This window comes from Choloepus didactylus, chromosome 4 (genome assembly GCF_015220235.1).
Source record: "Choloepus didactylus isolate mChoDid1 chromosome 4, mChoDid1.pri, whole genome shotgun sequence".
NCBI classification, from domain to species: Eukaryota; Metazoa; Chordata; class Mammalia; order Pilosa; family Megalonychidae; genus Choloepus; species Choloepus didactylus.
This window is the reverse complement of record NC_051310.1, coordinates 138,613,891-138,628,054: the sequence shown is the minus strand read 5'-3', so window position 1 is coordinate 138,628,054 and position 14,164 is coordinate 138,613,891. Positions and strand designations below refer to the sequence as shown.

Genomic DNA, 14,164 nt, shown 5'->3' with positions numbered 1-14,164 from the left:
GATTAGGGCAGAAATAAATGAAACTGAGGTGAAACAATAGAGACAATCAACAAAACCAAAAGTTAGTTTTTTAAGAAGATCAATAAAATTGGCAAGCACTTAGCTAGACTGACTAAGAAAAAAAAGAGAGAAGATGCAAAGAAATCAAATCAGAAATAAGGGGGGGGGGGACATTACAACTGACCCCACAGAAATAAAAGATCTTAAAAGGACACTATGAAGAACTGTTTGCCAACAAACTAGACAACTCAGATGAAACGGACAATTTCCTAGAAACAAATGAACAAACCTACACTGATTCTAGAAGAAATAGAAGATCTCAAAAACAAACCACAAGTAAAGAGATTGAATCAGTCATCAAAAACCTCCCAAGAAAGAAAAGCCCAGGAACAGATGGCTTCACAAGTGAATTCTACCAAGCATTACAAGAAGAATTAATACCAATCCTGAGAAACTCTTCCAAAAAACTGAGGAGGGGGAACACTGCTTAACTCATTCTATGAAGCCAACATTACTCTAATATCAAAACCAGACAAAGATACTACAAGAAAAGAAAATTACAGAACAATCTCTAAAGAATATAGATGCAGAAATTCTGAACAAAATACTTGCAAATCGAATCCAAGAGCACGTTAAAAGAATTATACACCATGACCAAGTGGGTTTTATTCCACATATGCAGGGGTGATTCAACACAAGAAAATCAATTTTGTAATCCACCAGATTAACAGATTGACGGGGAAGAACCACATAATCATCTTGATTGATGCAGAAAAGGCACTTGATAAAATCTGGCACTCCTTCTTGATAAAAACACTTTGAAAGACATGGAATAGAAGGAAACATCCTTAACATGATGAAGGGCATATATGAAAAACCCACAGTTAACTTCGTACTCAATGGTGAAAGACTGAAAGACTTCCTGTTGAGACTGGGAACAAGACAAGGATGCCCACTGTCATCATTATTATTCAACATTGTGCTGGAAGTTCTAGCTGGAGCAATTAGGCAAGAAAAAGAAATAAAAGGTAGGAAGAAGTAAAACTTCCACTGTTTGCAGATGACATGACTCTATATTTTAAAAGTCTTGAGAAGTCTCCCACAAATCTACTAGAGCTAATAAACAAGTTCAGCAAAGTGGCAGGTTACAAGATCAACGTGCAAAAATCAATAGCGATGGACGCGGGGCAAGATGGCAGCATAGGCAGGTGTTGAATTCAGTTATTCTTCTAGAGTAAGTAGTAAATAGCCAGGAGCAGCTAGTAAATAGTCTGGATGAACCATCTGGGGGGCATCCATGACCAGATACACATTGCACATGAGTCTGGAATTGGTGGAACCACTGAGATCGCAGCATAAAGCTGTAAGTAAAGCTCCCCAAACTGAGGAGCTGGTGCCCCTGCCCCACTGGCATAGAAGGCTGAGTTGGAACACTCCCCTGTGGGAAAAATCAGTCTCTACTAGGAGCAAGGGAAGGTAGCTCAACCAAGCTCCAAATGCAGTTTTAATTAAATGATTTGGAATACTGAATACAAGCTGTTCCGGTTTGCTAATGCTGCCTTTTCTCAAAACACCAGAAATGGATCGGCTTCTAAAAAGGGTGTTTATTTGGTTACAAAGTTACAGTCTTAAGGCCATAAAATGTCCAAGGTAAGTCATCAACAATCAGGTACCTTCACTGGAGGATGGCCAATGGCTTCCAGAAAACCTCTGTTAGTTGGGAAGGCACATGGCTGGCGAATGCTCCAGAGTTCTGATTTCAAAATGGCTTTCTCCCAAGACATTCCTCTCTAGGCTGCAGCGACTCAAAAATGTCACTCTTAGTTGCTCTTTGGGTGTTTATCCTCTCTTAGCTTCTCCAGAGCAAAAGGCTGCTTTCAAAGGTCATCTCCAAAATGTTGCTCTGTAAGCTGCAGCTCCTCTCTCAGCTCCTGTGTGTTCTTCAAAGTGTCCCCTCTTGGCTGTAGCAAGCTCGCTCCTTCTCTCTGAACTTATATAGTGCTCTAGTAAACTATTCAAGGCCCATGCTGAATGGGCAGGGCCAAACCTCCATGGAAATTACCCAATCAAAGGTCTTGCCCACAGTTGACTGCATCACATCTCCATGGAAGCACTCAATCGGTAGGTTCCAACCTAATTAATACTAATACATCTGCCCCACAAGATTGCATCAAAGATAATGGCATTTTGGGGGGACATAATACATTCAAACTGGCACAAAAGCTCAGGGCACGATAAACCTGAAGCAAGCAGAAAAGGAATCCTGAGGTCACTCCTGGCAAAGAGGAAGTAGGGCTGATGGAAAAATAATAAATAAAAACAAAGGCTTTTGTAATCAGCTGACCTCAGAAAACTGGAAAAGGGCTGTGTCCCAAGAAAGGGGGCACATAGAACCAGGTACCAACTCTGACTTGACTGGTGAAACAGGTGGCTGGGGACTGGCTCTGAAAAGGCGATTTCTCTTTTTTTCTTTTCTGTCACATTCTAAGAAGCTGATTACAGAAAGACTCATGCATTTTCAATTGTCAGTGATGACCAAGGCAAAGGTAGAGTTAAGATAGAGAAACAAAGGAAGGAGTCAAGTGAAGGAGATAATTCCCTAAAGGGTGTATCTTCCCTAAGAAAAGGGGGGGGGGGGCAGGGCCCAGCTCAAATGGTAGCCCTTCCTCAGAGATTTCATATCCCAGGGCCAGGGAAAGGGGGAAAAAAAAAAGAAAAATAAACAGCTTAAGCTTGGCTTCTGATTCACCCTCAGTCACTGGGAGGGACAGGGTCTGTTGAGAATTAAAGGCACCACACCTCTTTACACCAGTGGGGAGCTGTGAGCTGACAGGCACCACCTGCTGGGCAGGATAGAAAAGCACAGAGTCTAGAGGCCTCACAGGAAAGTCTGACAATCTTCTGAGACTCATTCTCAGGGAATCTTGACACTTATTATACCCTCCTCCTGAGACCTGGGCCCATCTGGTCTTGGAAAACCTGACTGGGGTAATCAAGGAAACCAGATGCCTAGAAACAAAAAATTACAAGTCACACTAGGAAAAATAAAGATTTGGCCCAGTAAAAGGAAGAAACTTATACTTCAAATGAAATACAGGAGTTGAAACAACAAAAGATGTTCAAAAATCAAATCAATGAGTAGAGGGAAGATACAGCAAAAGACATGAAAGATATAAAGAAGATATTGGGCAAACATAAGGAAGAACTTGAAAGTTTGAAAAAACAATTGGCAGAACGTATGGGAATGAAAGGCAAAACAGAAGAGATAAGTAACACAATGGAGACATACAACAGCAGATTTGAAGAGGCAGAAGAAAGGATTCATGAACTAGGGGACAGACCATCTGAAATCCTACACACAAAAGAACAGATAGGGAAAATAATGGAAAAATATGAGCAGGGTCTCAGGGAAGTGAAGGACAACATGAATCACAGAAATACACGTTATGGGTGTCCCAGAAGGAGAAGAGAAGGGAAAGGTAGCAAAAGAATAATGGATTAGATAATCACTGAAAATTTCCCATCTCTTATGAAAGACATAAAATTACACATCCAAGAAGCACAGCACACCCCAAACAGAACAGATCCAAATAGACCTACTTCAAGACACTTCATAATCAGATTATCAAATGTCAAAGACAAAGAGAGAATCTTGAAAGCAGCAAGAGAAAAGCAATCCATCACATATAAGGGATGGTGGATAAGATTATGTGCAGATTTCTCAGTAGAAACCATGGAGGTGAGAAGGCAGTGGTATGATATATTAAAGATACTAAAAGAGAAATATTGCCAACCAAGAATTCTATATCTGGCAAAACTGTCCTTCACAAATGAGGGAGAGTTTAAAATATTTTCAGACAGACACTGAGAGAGTTTGTGAACAAGATACCTGCTCTACAAGAAATACTAAAGGGAGCACTACAGGCAGATAGGAAAAGACAGGAGAAAGAGGTTTGAAGAAGAGTGCAGAAATGAAGACTATCAGTAAGGGTAAAAAGAGAGATACAAAAATAGATATGACATAATAAAATCCAAAAGGCAAAATGGTAGACAGCACACATTATGTTGAGTATAATTAGCCAGAAACAAAAGGATGGATACTGTATGGTCTCACTAATATGAATTAACATCGATGAACGAACTTTGAGAGTTGAGGTTGAGAACACAGGTTATCAGGAGATCGAAAGAGGTTAGAGATTGGGCATTTGATGCTGAAGGAATACATAAGGTTCAACAGCACCAATTAGATACATCCAGAAATGGATAACACAATACTGTGTGATGGTAGCACAATAATGTAAGTACTCTGAACAAAGATGGGTGTGAGTATGGTTGAAAGAGGAAGACTAGGGGCATGTATGACATCAGAAGGAAAGAAAGAGGATAAAGACTGGGATTGTATAACTTAGCATCACCTAGAGTGGTCAATGATGGTGGTTAAATGTTCAAATATAAGAATGTTTTTACATGAGGGAGAACAAATGAATGTCAACACTGCAAGGTGTTGAAAATTAGATGGCATAGGGGAGAAAATACAATCAGTGGAAACTAGAGTCTATAGTTAACAGTAACACTGTAAGATGCTTCTATTAATTTTAACAAACACAGTATACCAAAGCTAAATGTCCATAAGAGGAGGATATAAGGGAGTGGTATGGGATTCTTGGTGTTGTTGTCTGACCTTTTCATTGTATTGTATTTAATTTTTTACTCTTCATTTTTTTTCCTCTTCTTCCTCTTTCTCTGCAGAAGAAATGGAAATGGCCTCATACAGATTGTGGTGGTGAATGCATAACTATGTGATAATACCGGGAATTACTGTTTACTAAAGATGGATTGTGTGGTGAATAAAACTATTTAAAAAGTAAACAGAGAGATACAAGTTCTAGAGAAAATGTGGAGAGAGGAACATACCTATTCCCTGTTGGCTGGAAGTAGAATGGTGCAGCCCATCTGGAGGGTAGTGTGGTGGTTCCACAGGAAGCTAAGTATAGGGTTGTCATGTGGTCCTGCTATCGTGTTACTGGGTATATACTTGGAAGAACTGAGAGCAGAGACACCAATGGACATCTGCACTCTGGTGTTTATGGCAGCAGTGTTCACGATTTTCAGTGGATGGAGGTGGCCTAAGGGCACATCACCTGATAAATGGAATGGTGAACTATGGTATATACATATAATGGAATATTATATATACAACTAGGTGAATGGACCTTGAGGAAAATAAGTTGAGTGAAAAAAGCCAGAATCAAAAAGACAAACATTATTATGCCTCACCAATATGGACTAACTATAATGTGCAAACTCTCAGAAGTGAATCTTAGAACACAGATTATCAGGGGAAGGCTTATTGTAAAGGTTCCTAGATTGTATGATCTTACAGCAGTCACTATTACAACTCATCTATTCATGAGTTGTAATGGTTCTTTCTAAATTCTGAGATGCAGAATCTTTGTGTATAATCTGGTTGGTCCCTGGAATTTTGGGTATCTGTGTGACACCTGAGACTCAGAGCCAGAGTTCAGCAGTTATGAACAGTATTACCCAATCAACCACTGCTAAAGAAGCTGAAAGAGAATCAGACTTCAATTAGAGATATGAACAAAATGGACTTGGTTAGGACTAAGGTAAATCAGACTGAAGGATAAAGAATAATACTGTGTTTTAAAACTTCAACTTCCATGTGCAACCAAAGGAAGAGATGTTTATTTGGTGCAAAATCTGTATTTTCTGTAGCATGTTATGTAATTTACCTTGTATGGTCAATTTACTCAAACACCATAATTACATGGAACTTTGAACAGGGGGTGAGAGCTGATTGGTTTGTACTGGTTAGCATGAAGCCCTGATACATTCCAGAGTAATGTGGGCAGAGATTAAAACTATTTGCAAAGCCCCTTTGAGGGGCTGGGGGAAAATGTGGAAATATTAAACTTCCCCAGCTGGGGAACTCCTGATATTCTCGCAAGCATTGGTGACTACCAATTTACTAGATTGAGCCTTCATTCTTGGGGATTGCCCTTATGAAGCTCATTACTACAAAGGAGAGGCTAAGCCTTCTTAAAACTGTGCCTAAGACTCACCCCCAGAGAACCTCTCCTGTTGCTCAGATGTGGCCTCTCTCTCTAAGCAAACTCTGCAGAGAAACTCACTGCCCTCCCCTCTATGTGGGACATGACTCCCAGGGTTAGCATAAATCTCCTTGGCATCATGGGAAATGACTCCTGGAGATGAGCCTGGACCCAGCATCGTAGGACAGAGAAAGATTTTTTGACCAAAAGGGGGAAGAGAAATCAAACAAAATAAAGTTTCAGGGGCTGAGAGATTTCAAATGGAGTTGAGAGGTCATTCTGGATGTTATTTTTATGACTTATATAGCTATTCCTTTTTAGTTTTTAGTGTAGTAGAACAGCTAAAAGGAAAAATCCGAAACTGTTGAACTGCAATCCAGTATCCTTGATTCTTGAAGATGACTGTATAACTATGTAGCTTATAAGGTGTGACTATTTGATTGTGAAAACCCTGTGGCTCACACTCCCTTTATCCATTGTATGGACAGATGAATAGAAAAATGGGGACAAAACGTAAATGAATAATGGGGGGGATAAGAGGTATGAGATGTTTTGGGTGCTCTTTTTTAATTTTGTTTTTATTTCTATTCTTACTGTTAATTTTTGGAGTAATCAAAATGTTCAAAAATTGATTGTGGTTATGAATACACAACTATATGATATACTGGGAACAATTTATTGTACACTTTGGATGACTGTACGATATATGAATATATCTCAATGATACTGCATTAAAAATCAATAGTGTTAAAAACATCAAGTGTTTCTATAAACTAGCAATTAGTACTCTCAGCAGGAAATCAAGAAAAAACTTCCAGTCACAGTAACAATGAAAAGAATCAAATATCTGGGAATAAATTTAACCAAGGATACAAGAGACCTATACCCAGAAAACTACAAAACATTGTTAAAAGAAATAAAGGAGTATCTAAATAAATGGGAAGACATTCTGTGCTGATGGACTGGAAGACTAAGTATCATTAAGATGTCAATTATACCCAAATTGATTTACAGAACCGACAGAATCCCAATCAAAATTCCAATGGCCTGTCTTGCAGAAATGGAAAAGCTGATTATCAAATTTATTTAGAACGGTAAGGGACCCCAAATAGCCAAAAACATCTTGAAAAAGAAGAATGAAGTTGGAGAATTCACACTTCGTGACTTTCAACATCTTAACAAAGTTACAGTCATCAAAACAGCATGGTACTGGCATAAAGATAGACATATTCATCATAGGAACTGAACTGAGAGTTATTTATGGTCAAATAACTTTTGAAAATGGCTGCCAAGTCCACACAACTGGGACAGGAAGGTTTCTTTAACAAATGGTGCCGAAAGAATGGGATATCATAACCACCACAAGGAAAGAGGACCCCTAATTCACACCTTATACAAAAATTAACTCAAAATGGATCAAAGACCTAAATATAAGAGCCAGGAACATAAAACTTCTAGAAGAAAATGTCAGGAAGCGTCTTCAAGATCTTGTGGGAGGGGTGGTTTCTTAGACTTAATACCTAAAGCACAAGGAACAAAAGAAAAAATAGATAAATGGGACCGCCTCAAAACTGAACGCTTTTGTGCTTTAAAGGACTTTGTCAAGAGGGTGAAAAGGCAGCCAACTCAAATGGAGTAAGTATTTGGAAACAAAATATCCAATAAGGATTTAATATCCAGAATATATAAAGAAATCCTACAGTTTAACAATCTAAAGACAAACAATCCAATTAAATACTGGGCGAGAGACTTGAATAGACACTTTTCCAAAGAGGAAATAGAAATGGCTAAAAAGCATATGAAAAGATGTTTAACATCACTAGCTATCAGGGAAATGCAAATCAAGACTACAATCATACATCATTTCACACCTACTAGAATGGCCACTGTTCAAACAGAAAACTACAAGTGTTGGAGAGGATGTGGAGAAAGGAACACTTTTCACTGTTGGTGGGAACGTGGAATGTAGCTGCTATGGAAGACAGAAACAGGAGCACTTATTGTTGGTAGGAATGTAGACTGCAGCTGCTAAGGAAGACAGTTTGGTGGTTCCTCAGGAAACTAAGTATAGAACTGCCATATGATCTGGTGATCCTGCTACCAGCTGTTACACTCAGAAGAGCTGAAAGCAGGGACGCAAACAAACACTTGCACACCAATGCTCACAGTGATATTATTCACAATATTCACAATTTCCAAAAGATAGAAACAAGCCAAGTGTCCATCATCCACTTAATGGATAAATAAAATGTGGTATACACATACAACAGAATAATATTTAGAAAGAAGAAATGAAGTCCTGATGCATGCAACAATATGGGATGAACCTTGAGGACATTATGTTGAGTGAAATAAGCCTGACACAAAAGAACAAATATTGTATGGTCTCACTGAACTAAATATAATGAACAAACTCATGGAGTTAATATTTACAGTATAGGTTAGCAGAAGACAGAATGAGTGTAGAGAATGGGAGTTTATGCTTAATTGGTGTAGCGTTTTCAATAGTTGACTGTAAATGTTTGGAAATGGATAGACGTGATGGTAGAACATAATTGTGAGTGTGACTGACAGCACTGTATCATGTGTGTGATTGTGGCTGAAAGGGAAAGTTCAGGGTCGTGTATATCATTAGAAGGAAAGCTAGAGGATGAAACAAGGGAAGTTATAACATTAATGAACCCTGTTGTAGAAGATGAAGGTAGTTAGTACAAATATAAGAATGTACTTCCATGAACTAGAACAAGTGTATGTCACTATTAAAAGGTGTTAATAACGGGGTGGTATATGGGGAAAATATATACCTAATGCAAATTATGGACTACAGGTAACAGTAACATTATAATATTCTTCCATCAATTGTAACAAAGATACCACACCAATGCTATGTGTGATAATAGGGAGATATAAGAAGTATTTTTTTTTTCTTTTTGGAGCAATGAGAACGCTCTAAACTCAATTGCAGTGATGAAAGCACAACTCCTATCACTGAAAGCACTGATTGCACATGTTGGATGGATTATATGGTGCATGAGTAAAACTGCGAACAAAAGAAAAGCACACCATTAAAAAAAAAAGTTGGTGACATAGGGCTAATTTCGGAACTTTATTTCATCACCTTTTTCATATCTGTAAAACAGGACCATGTAAAAGGGGTTTTATAATATCAAAGGATATCATGCATGGTGTATGCAATGACATTCCAAGACATCCAAGTGATATTCTAATACAACTTCTCTGGACTTCTTCCAAAACAGCACCAAATTGCCTTCTATTTTCCCTCAGGAAATAGATAAGTTAAACACAGACTTCATATATTTTGGGCTTTTCCTGAATAAAGAATATTGGGTATGGGTGTGTTCTGTCTTCTGTAACGAAGAGTTAATCCAGCAGACTTCCACTGAATAGATGTTCCAATAATGCTGTGCAAAGACTGGATCTTGCCACAAAAAAATAACATGAAATAAATATTTGAGGTATAGCTTTTGGAAGACAGAAAAAAATATCCCTCTGTATTAGGAATATAGAGTCCACTTAGAATCCAGTCTGCTCCAATCATAATACAGAGTGATTTATCAGAAACACTGGACACCATCCTAGTTGTGCTTTACACCAAGACACAGAAACAAGTTTTAAAAGCAGCCCTATTCCCCACCCCCACAAAGATGCCTGCACACCTTTGGGTGAGACAGCTCCTTAATTCTCTCTTTCAGTACGACCTATCATTTTTCTGTTTCCCATTCTCACACTCTACCAATCTGATGAAACTTCTGGGCCAACTGAGAAACAAGCTATGAAAGACAAAAAAAATAATAACAACTGCACTAAGTTCTAGATGTACACCACCTGATTTCATCTTTGCAAAACCATCAGGCAATATTTTAGTCATGTTATAGATGAAGAAATTGAGATCTACAATGCTAGAAACCAGGAGATCCAAAAATTAATCTGAGTCAGTCTGACTTCTCTCACAATACTGTGCTATAGAACGGCCTGGGAAAGGCAGGGAAGGAAGTGGATGACCAGAAGCAGGCAACGAAGAAATGAAACCCCTGAAATAATAAAAGGGACACAGAAATAATGTTACATACTTAACATATGGAGAGAATACAGCATTACCTGGCTTCTACTCCAGGTCTAGTGGGTGGCTTTCCTGGTGGGGGCCGAGGCAAGAATTGAGATGAAGTAGAGCTAATGACTTGATCTGTGTTGATCCATGAAACTGGCCTTGGAATTTTGCTCTTTCTGGACTGGGAGATAATGGGTGACAGGAAGTTGTCTTCAGCTGATCTGTTTAGATGAGAGTCTACTGCCAGTCTTGAAAAAGGAGTGAATAATTCCTCCTCAGAAAATGGAGCAGGAACATCAGCTAGTTTCTCCTCTAGCAGTTTATCAGAGGCACTTGAGAGGTCACCAAGGAAAGGCTTGAGTTGCCTTTTTTCCACCAGAAGCTTGACTAGGTCCGGCTGATAAGCTTTCTTTTGGAGGAGCTTTTCTTTTGCAGAGACGGGAGAAGATGATTCAAAAGTTGAATCTATCTCTTGTGCTAAAACAGGGATTCGGCTGTGTCTGGTTACAAAAGATGACCTAGACGTATCCTTCCGGGATGGAGGACAATGCTCATTCTCTGAAACACAATGAAACAGTTCTCCATTTCTAGGAGCAATTTTTTCTCTTTTACCTTCTTGGTGCAGAATAGTAGTCAGGTCTCCTTGATGACCTGGCAAATCTTCATTCTTGATGTCATCATCCTTAGATATCTTCCTTTTTTGCATTGCTGCCACATGACCCATCTGTCCTTCAACACCGGGGTTAATGACTCTTGGAGAAATTTCTGAAGTTCCAACTGGCAAAAGCTTCAATACCTCATGATTTTTGTCTTGATTTGGCATCACACTGAAAGTCTGTATCTTTGTCACATCAACAGGTTCAGTAGTAGTTGACTGATCTCTTTCTATAGTTAACAAATCCCCTGGGATACGGGAGATCTCAACAGAACACTGTCCTTTACTTAACTGCTCATCTTCATTAACTGGCCCTAGAAAATGGCTTTTCTCTTCAATTTCACCAGGAAGACTCTCAAATTCTCTCACAACCAGTCTGCTATGGTCAGGAAGGTCTTTTTGCCCCAGGTCTTGGGATTTGTCATATCCTCTGATATGAACTCCCCTGGGTAACATGTCATGACCGATATGATCTAACTGAAGCCCCAAATCTGTTCTGCTTCCTCCACTAGGTGGTTCACCCTCTGTCACAACCAAGCCAGAGAAGTTCTCCCTTGGAGAGTAAAGTTCCACAGTGGGTTCCATGAGCTGAAGATCTTTCTTCTCTGGTTGCTGACCATAGTGAAAGCTTCCTGAAATTGACTGTGTAGATGCCACAGAAGGTCTAGGAATTGTAATCTGGAAACAGAGAAGAAAAAAATTAAAATTCAATAATGTGGAATATAAATGAAAATTCATGATTTGAGGTTTAACACTGATATCAGCTGTTCAAATTTATAAGAGCATGACATACATTGACTAGGTCTACCTAATTACTTTTATTAAAATGCAATTCTATTGAGATATATTCACACACCATATAAACCAATTCCTTCTTAAAATGAGCAATTCTGAGTAAAAGTGCATAGCAGCAGAGCTCCTCTTTTCAAGAACTGTACAGTATAGTCTGCCAGGTTCATCCCTGCCTTTTCTTTAGCCTGCTCTATGTCCTGGAAGATTGACCTCTACACACCACCTGGGCTCCTTTGCCTTCTGATTTCTGGCTGGATTTGTCCAATGGGCAAATGAGCAACCGGTTGGGGTGTTAATTTCCCTGCTTCCTCCCTGAGATTGCATCTTTAATGGTGGCTACATTCTACCACCCCTGGCCACAGCTCTTCCCCACAGCCTCTCTCCCATAGCTACAACTCTCACCAAGTTCTGCTGATAGTTCCTCCCCTCCTTCAGGACTCATGGGAGGAATGGCTCACTATTTGGGTCCCAATGGTTTTCTTAACTCTGCCCATACAAGGGTGAAAAGTTCCTTTCACTAAATTCCCTTCAAGTCCCTTTGAGTGTGTCATTTATTTCCTGTATATGGATTCAGGATTCACAGGAAAAATTACTGGCAAATTATTCTAAGATGGAAAATTCAAAATTTTCATGCATGTTGTTGTTTTTCATAAATTCTATCAAACAATATTTGGAGTATTATATTTTCTTGTAAGTAAATATATGCAAATATATTCACTAATGCTTCGTATCTTCTTTAATTTTTTAAGGTCAAAGCCTAGGACAAGTTATATTCTACCATCCTTCAATTGATTTCATCTCAATACTACGTAAATAAGACTGTCCCTTTAGGTAAAAACACCTAAAGTTTCCACATCTTCACATCTGTTCAAAGTGACATGAAAGAAAGCAGAAAATGTCAAGCAAATAAACTGGCAAACAAAAAAGGCTTCTGAGAAATCAAACGCAGATCACTTAGTGAAGCCCAATAAGTTATAGAGAAACTATCAAAATTGGTGTGAATCCAAAGAAAAATTAATTTGGACTGTGATGGAGATTTAGCCTGGATCCAATCTCTAATCCAAAGACATCAAGAAACTGGTATGATTCCAGAGTCACCTGTTTCACTATGTGTCAGGAATACAATTAGGTTTAAGGATATGTGAAGCTTGTTCTAAGCCCAGCCCAGAGAGAAAACACCTCGAGCCCTGGAATACCTCCCAAATGAAACTGGCATCCTGCGGATCTGTCATATTTATCTAAGACAGGTGGTTTGGGTTCAGGCCTGAGCTCTTGATAAAAAAAAATACTGCAGATAGTGTAAGAGAACTATAAGAACATTCTCTGCGGACAGGGCAGTAATACTAGGACAAATGGAGCAAAGTCTTTAGAAAGCCTTCATGAAGAGAGCCACACCAGACTGCTGTTGGAAAAATTCTTGAGCAACAGTTAGTACAAAGCATAATAGACTCAAAGAAAAGAAAAAAGTAAATCTGGGAAGGTGCATAGGAGGAAGGGAAAGGAAGAAAAAGAGGAAAGTGGGGAAGAAAGAGGGGTGAGGAGTAGAGGAAGGGAGGGAGTAGGTCCTGTCTCTGGCCCACATGAGACTTTTGTACAATTTTGGGAAAGGATGCCCCTCAAACAGCCCCACACCCAGATGCACAATTTTGCAAGCAAAGTTTGAGCTAGAATTCAGCCCCAATTTGTTGCCTTGGCTATGCACCTTTGTGCAGTGAACAACCTGCCTAACTACACAAAGCAGTCTTGGGTAAGAGCAAAAGCCGAACTTAACTTTTTTGCGGGGGAGAAACAGGCAGGCATTTATTTCCCTATTTTGAAGTACAGGCAAATTTACAGAGCTGTACACAAAATGAAATTACAGTGGCATCTTTTCCTACTGATTTGCACCTACATGTGGAATTGTGTCCTAACAGAAAACATTTCACCTTGGGGAACAATGCAGCTTCTGGTAAGTTAGAAGGGTGCTCTGCTAGATGATCACAGAATTTAAGGAAAACTGGCAAGTCCCACTCATGTGAGGACAGACATACCTGCTGGTGCTTGTTATTTATGTACACAGTTCTCTACTGCTGGGAGGCTTTTCTAGGACTCCTCCTACCCACGTAGTTGCAGGGGCATCATTGCTTAGTGATAATACTAGGGTAACAGGCATCTCCAGCTGAATGTCCGAAATTAAGGGTAAACAGTAGTGTTTCCTCAAAATGTTCCTCTGCAGAAAACCAGCATAAAAACTACCTTGGGCTGCTTGTTAAAACGCAGATTCCAAAGATGGCTCTACCCTAGATATACAGAAGCAACAGTTCTGGAATTGAGGCCTGGGATTCTAACATTTTAAACAGACATCAAAACTGGAAAGCTATTGTTTTGGATGAATGTAAAATATGAGAAGTTTCTAAGTGGAGGTTACAAAAAAGAAAGGGAATGAAAGGAATGGGCCTAGAAACAGTACACAGTTTAAAGTACAAACCATGAATGGTTAAGTATATGCCTTTGTCACAAAATTTATAATGTAGAGGTTCAAAAACTCTAGAATCACAAATTAAATATGCACACACACATAGTTCTTGTGACTAATTA

General features: G+C 39.1%; 1 protein-coding gene across 3 annotated transcripts in view; it reads right to left on the bottom strand.

The window, feature by feature from the left end:
* Positions 1–14,164, bottom strand: part of TTBK2 (tau tubulin kinase 2) — a 296,380-nt gene that overhangs the window by 20,523 nt on the left and 261,693 nt on the right. For all 3 annotated transcript variants that reach the window (XM_037834173.1, XM_037834174.1, XM_037834175.1), the window contains one exon: positions 10,191–11,473. In XM_037834173.1, coding sequence (XP_037690101.1) covers positions 10,191–11,473 — 1,283 coding nt within the window. The remainder of the gene's footprint in view (positions 1–10,190; positions 11,474–14,164) is intronic.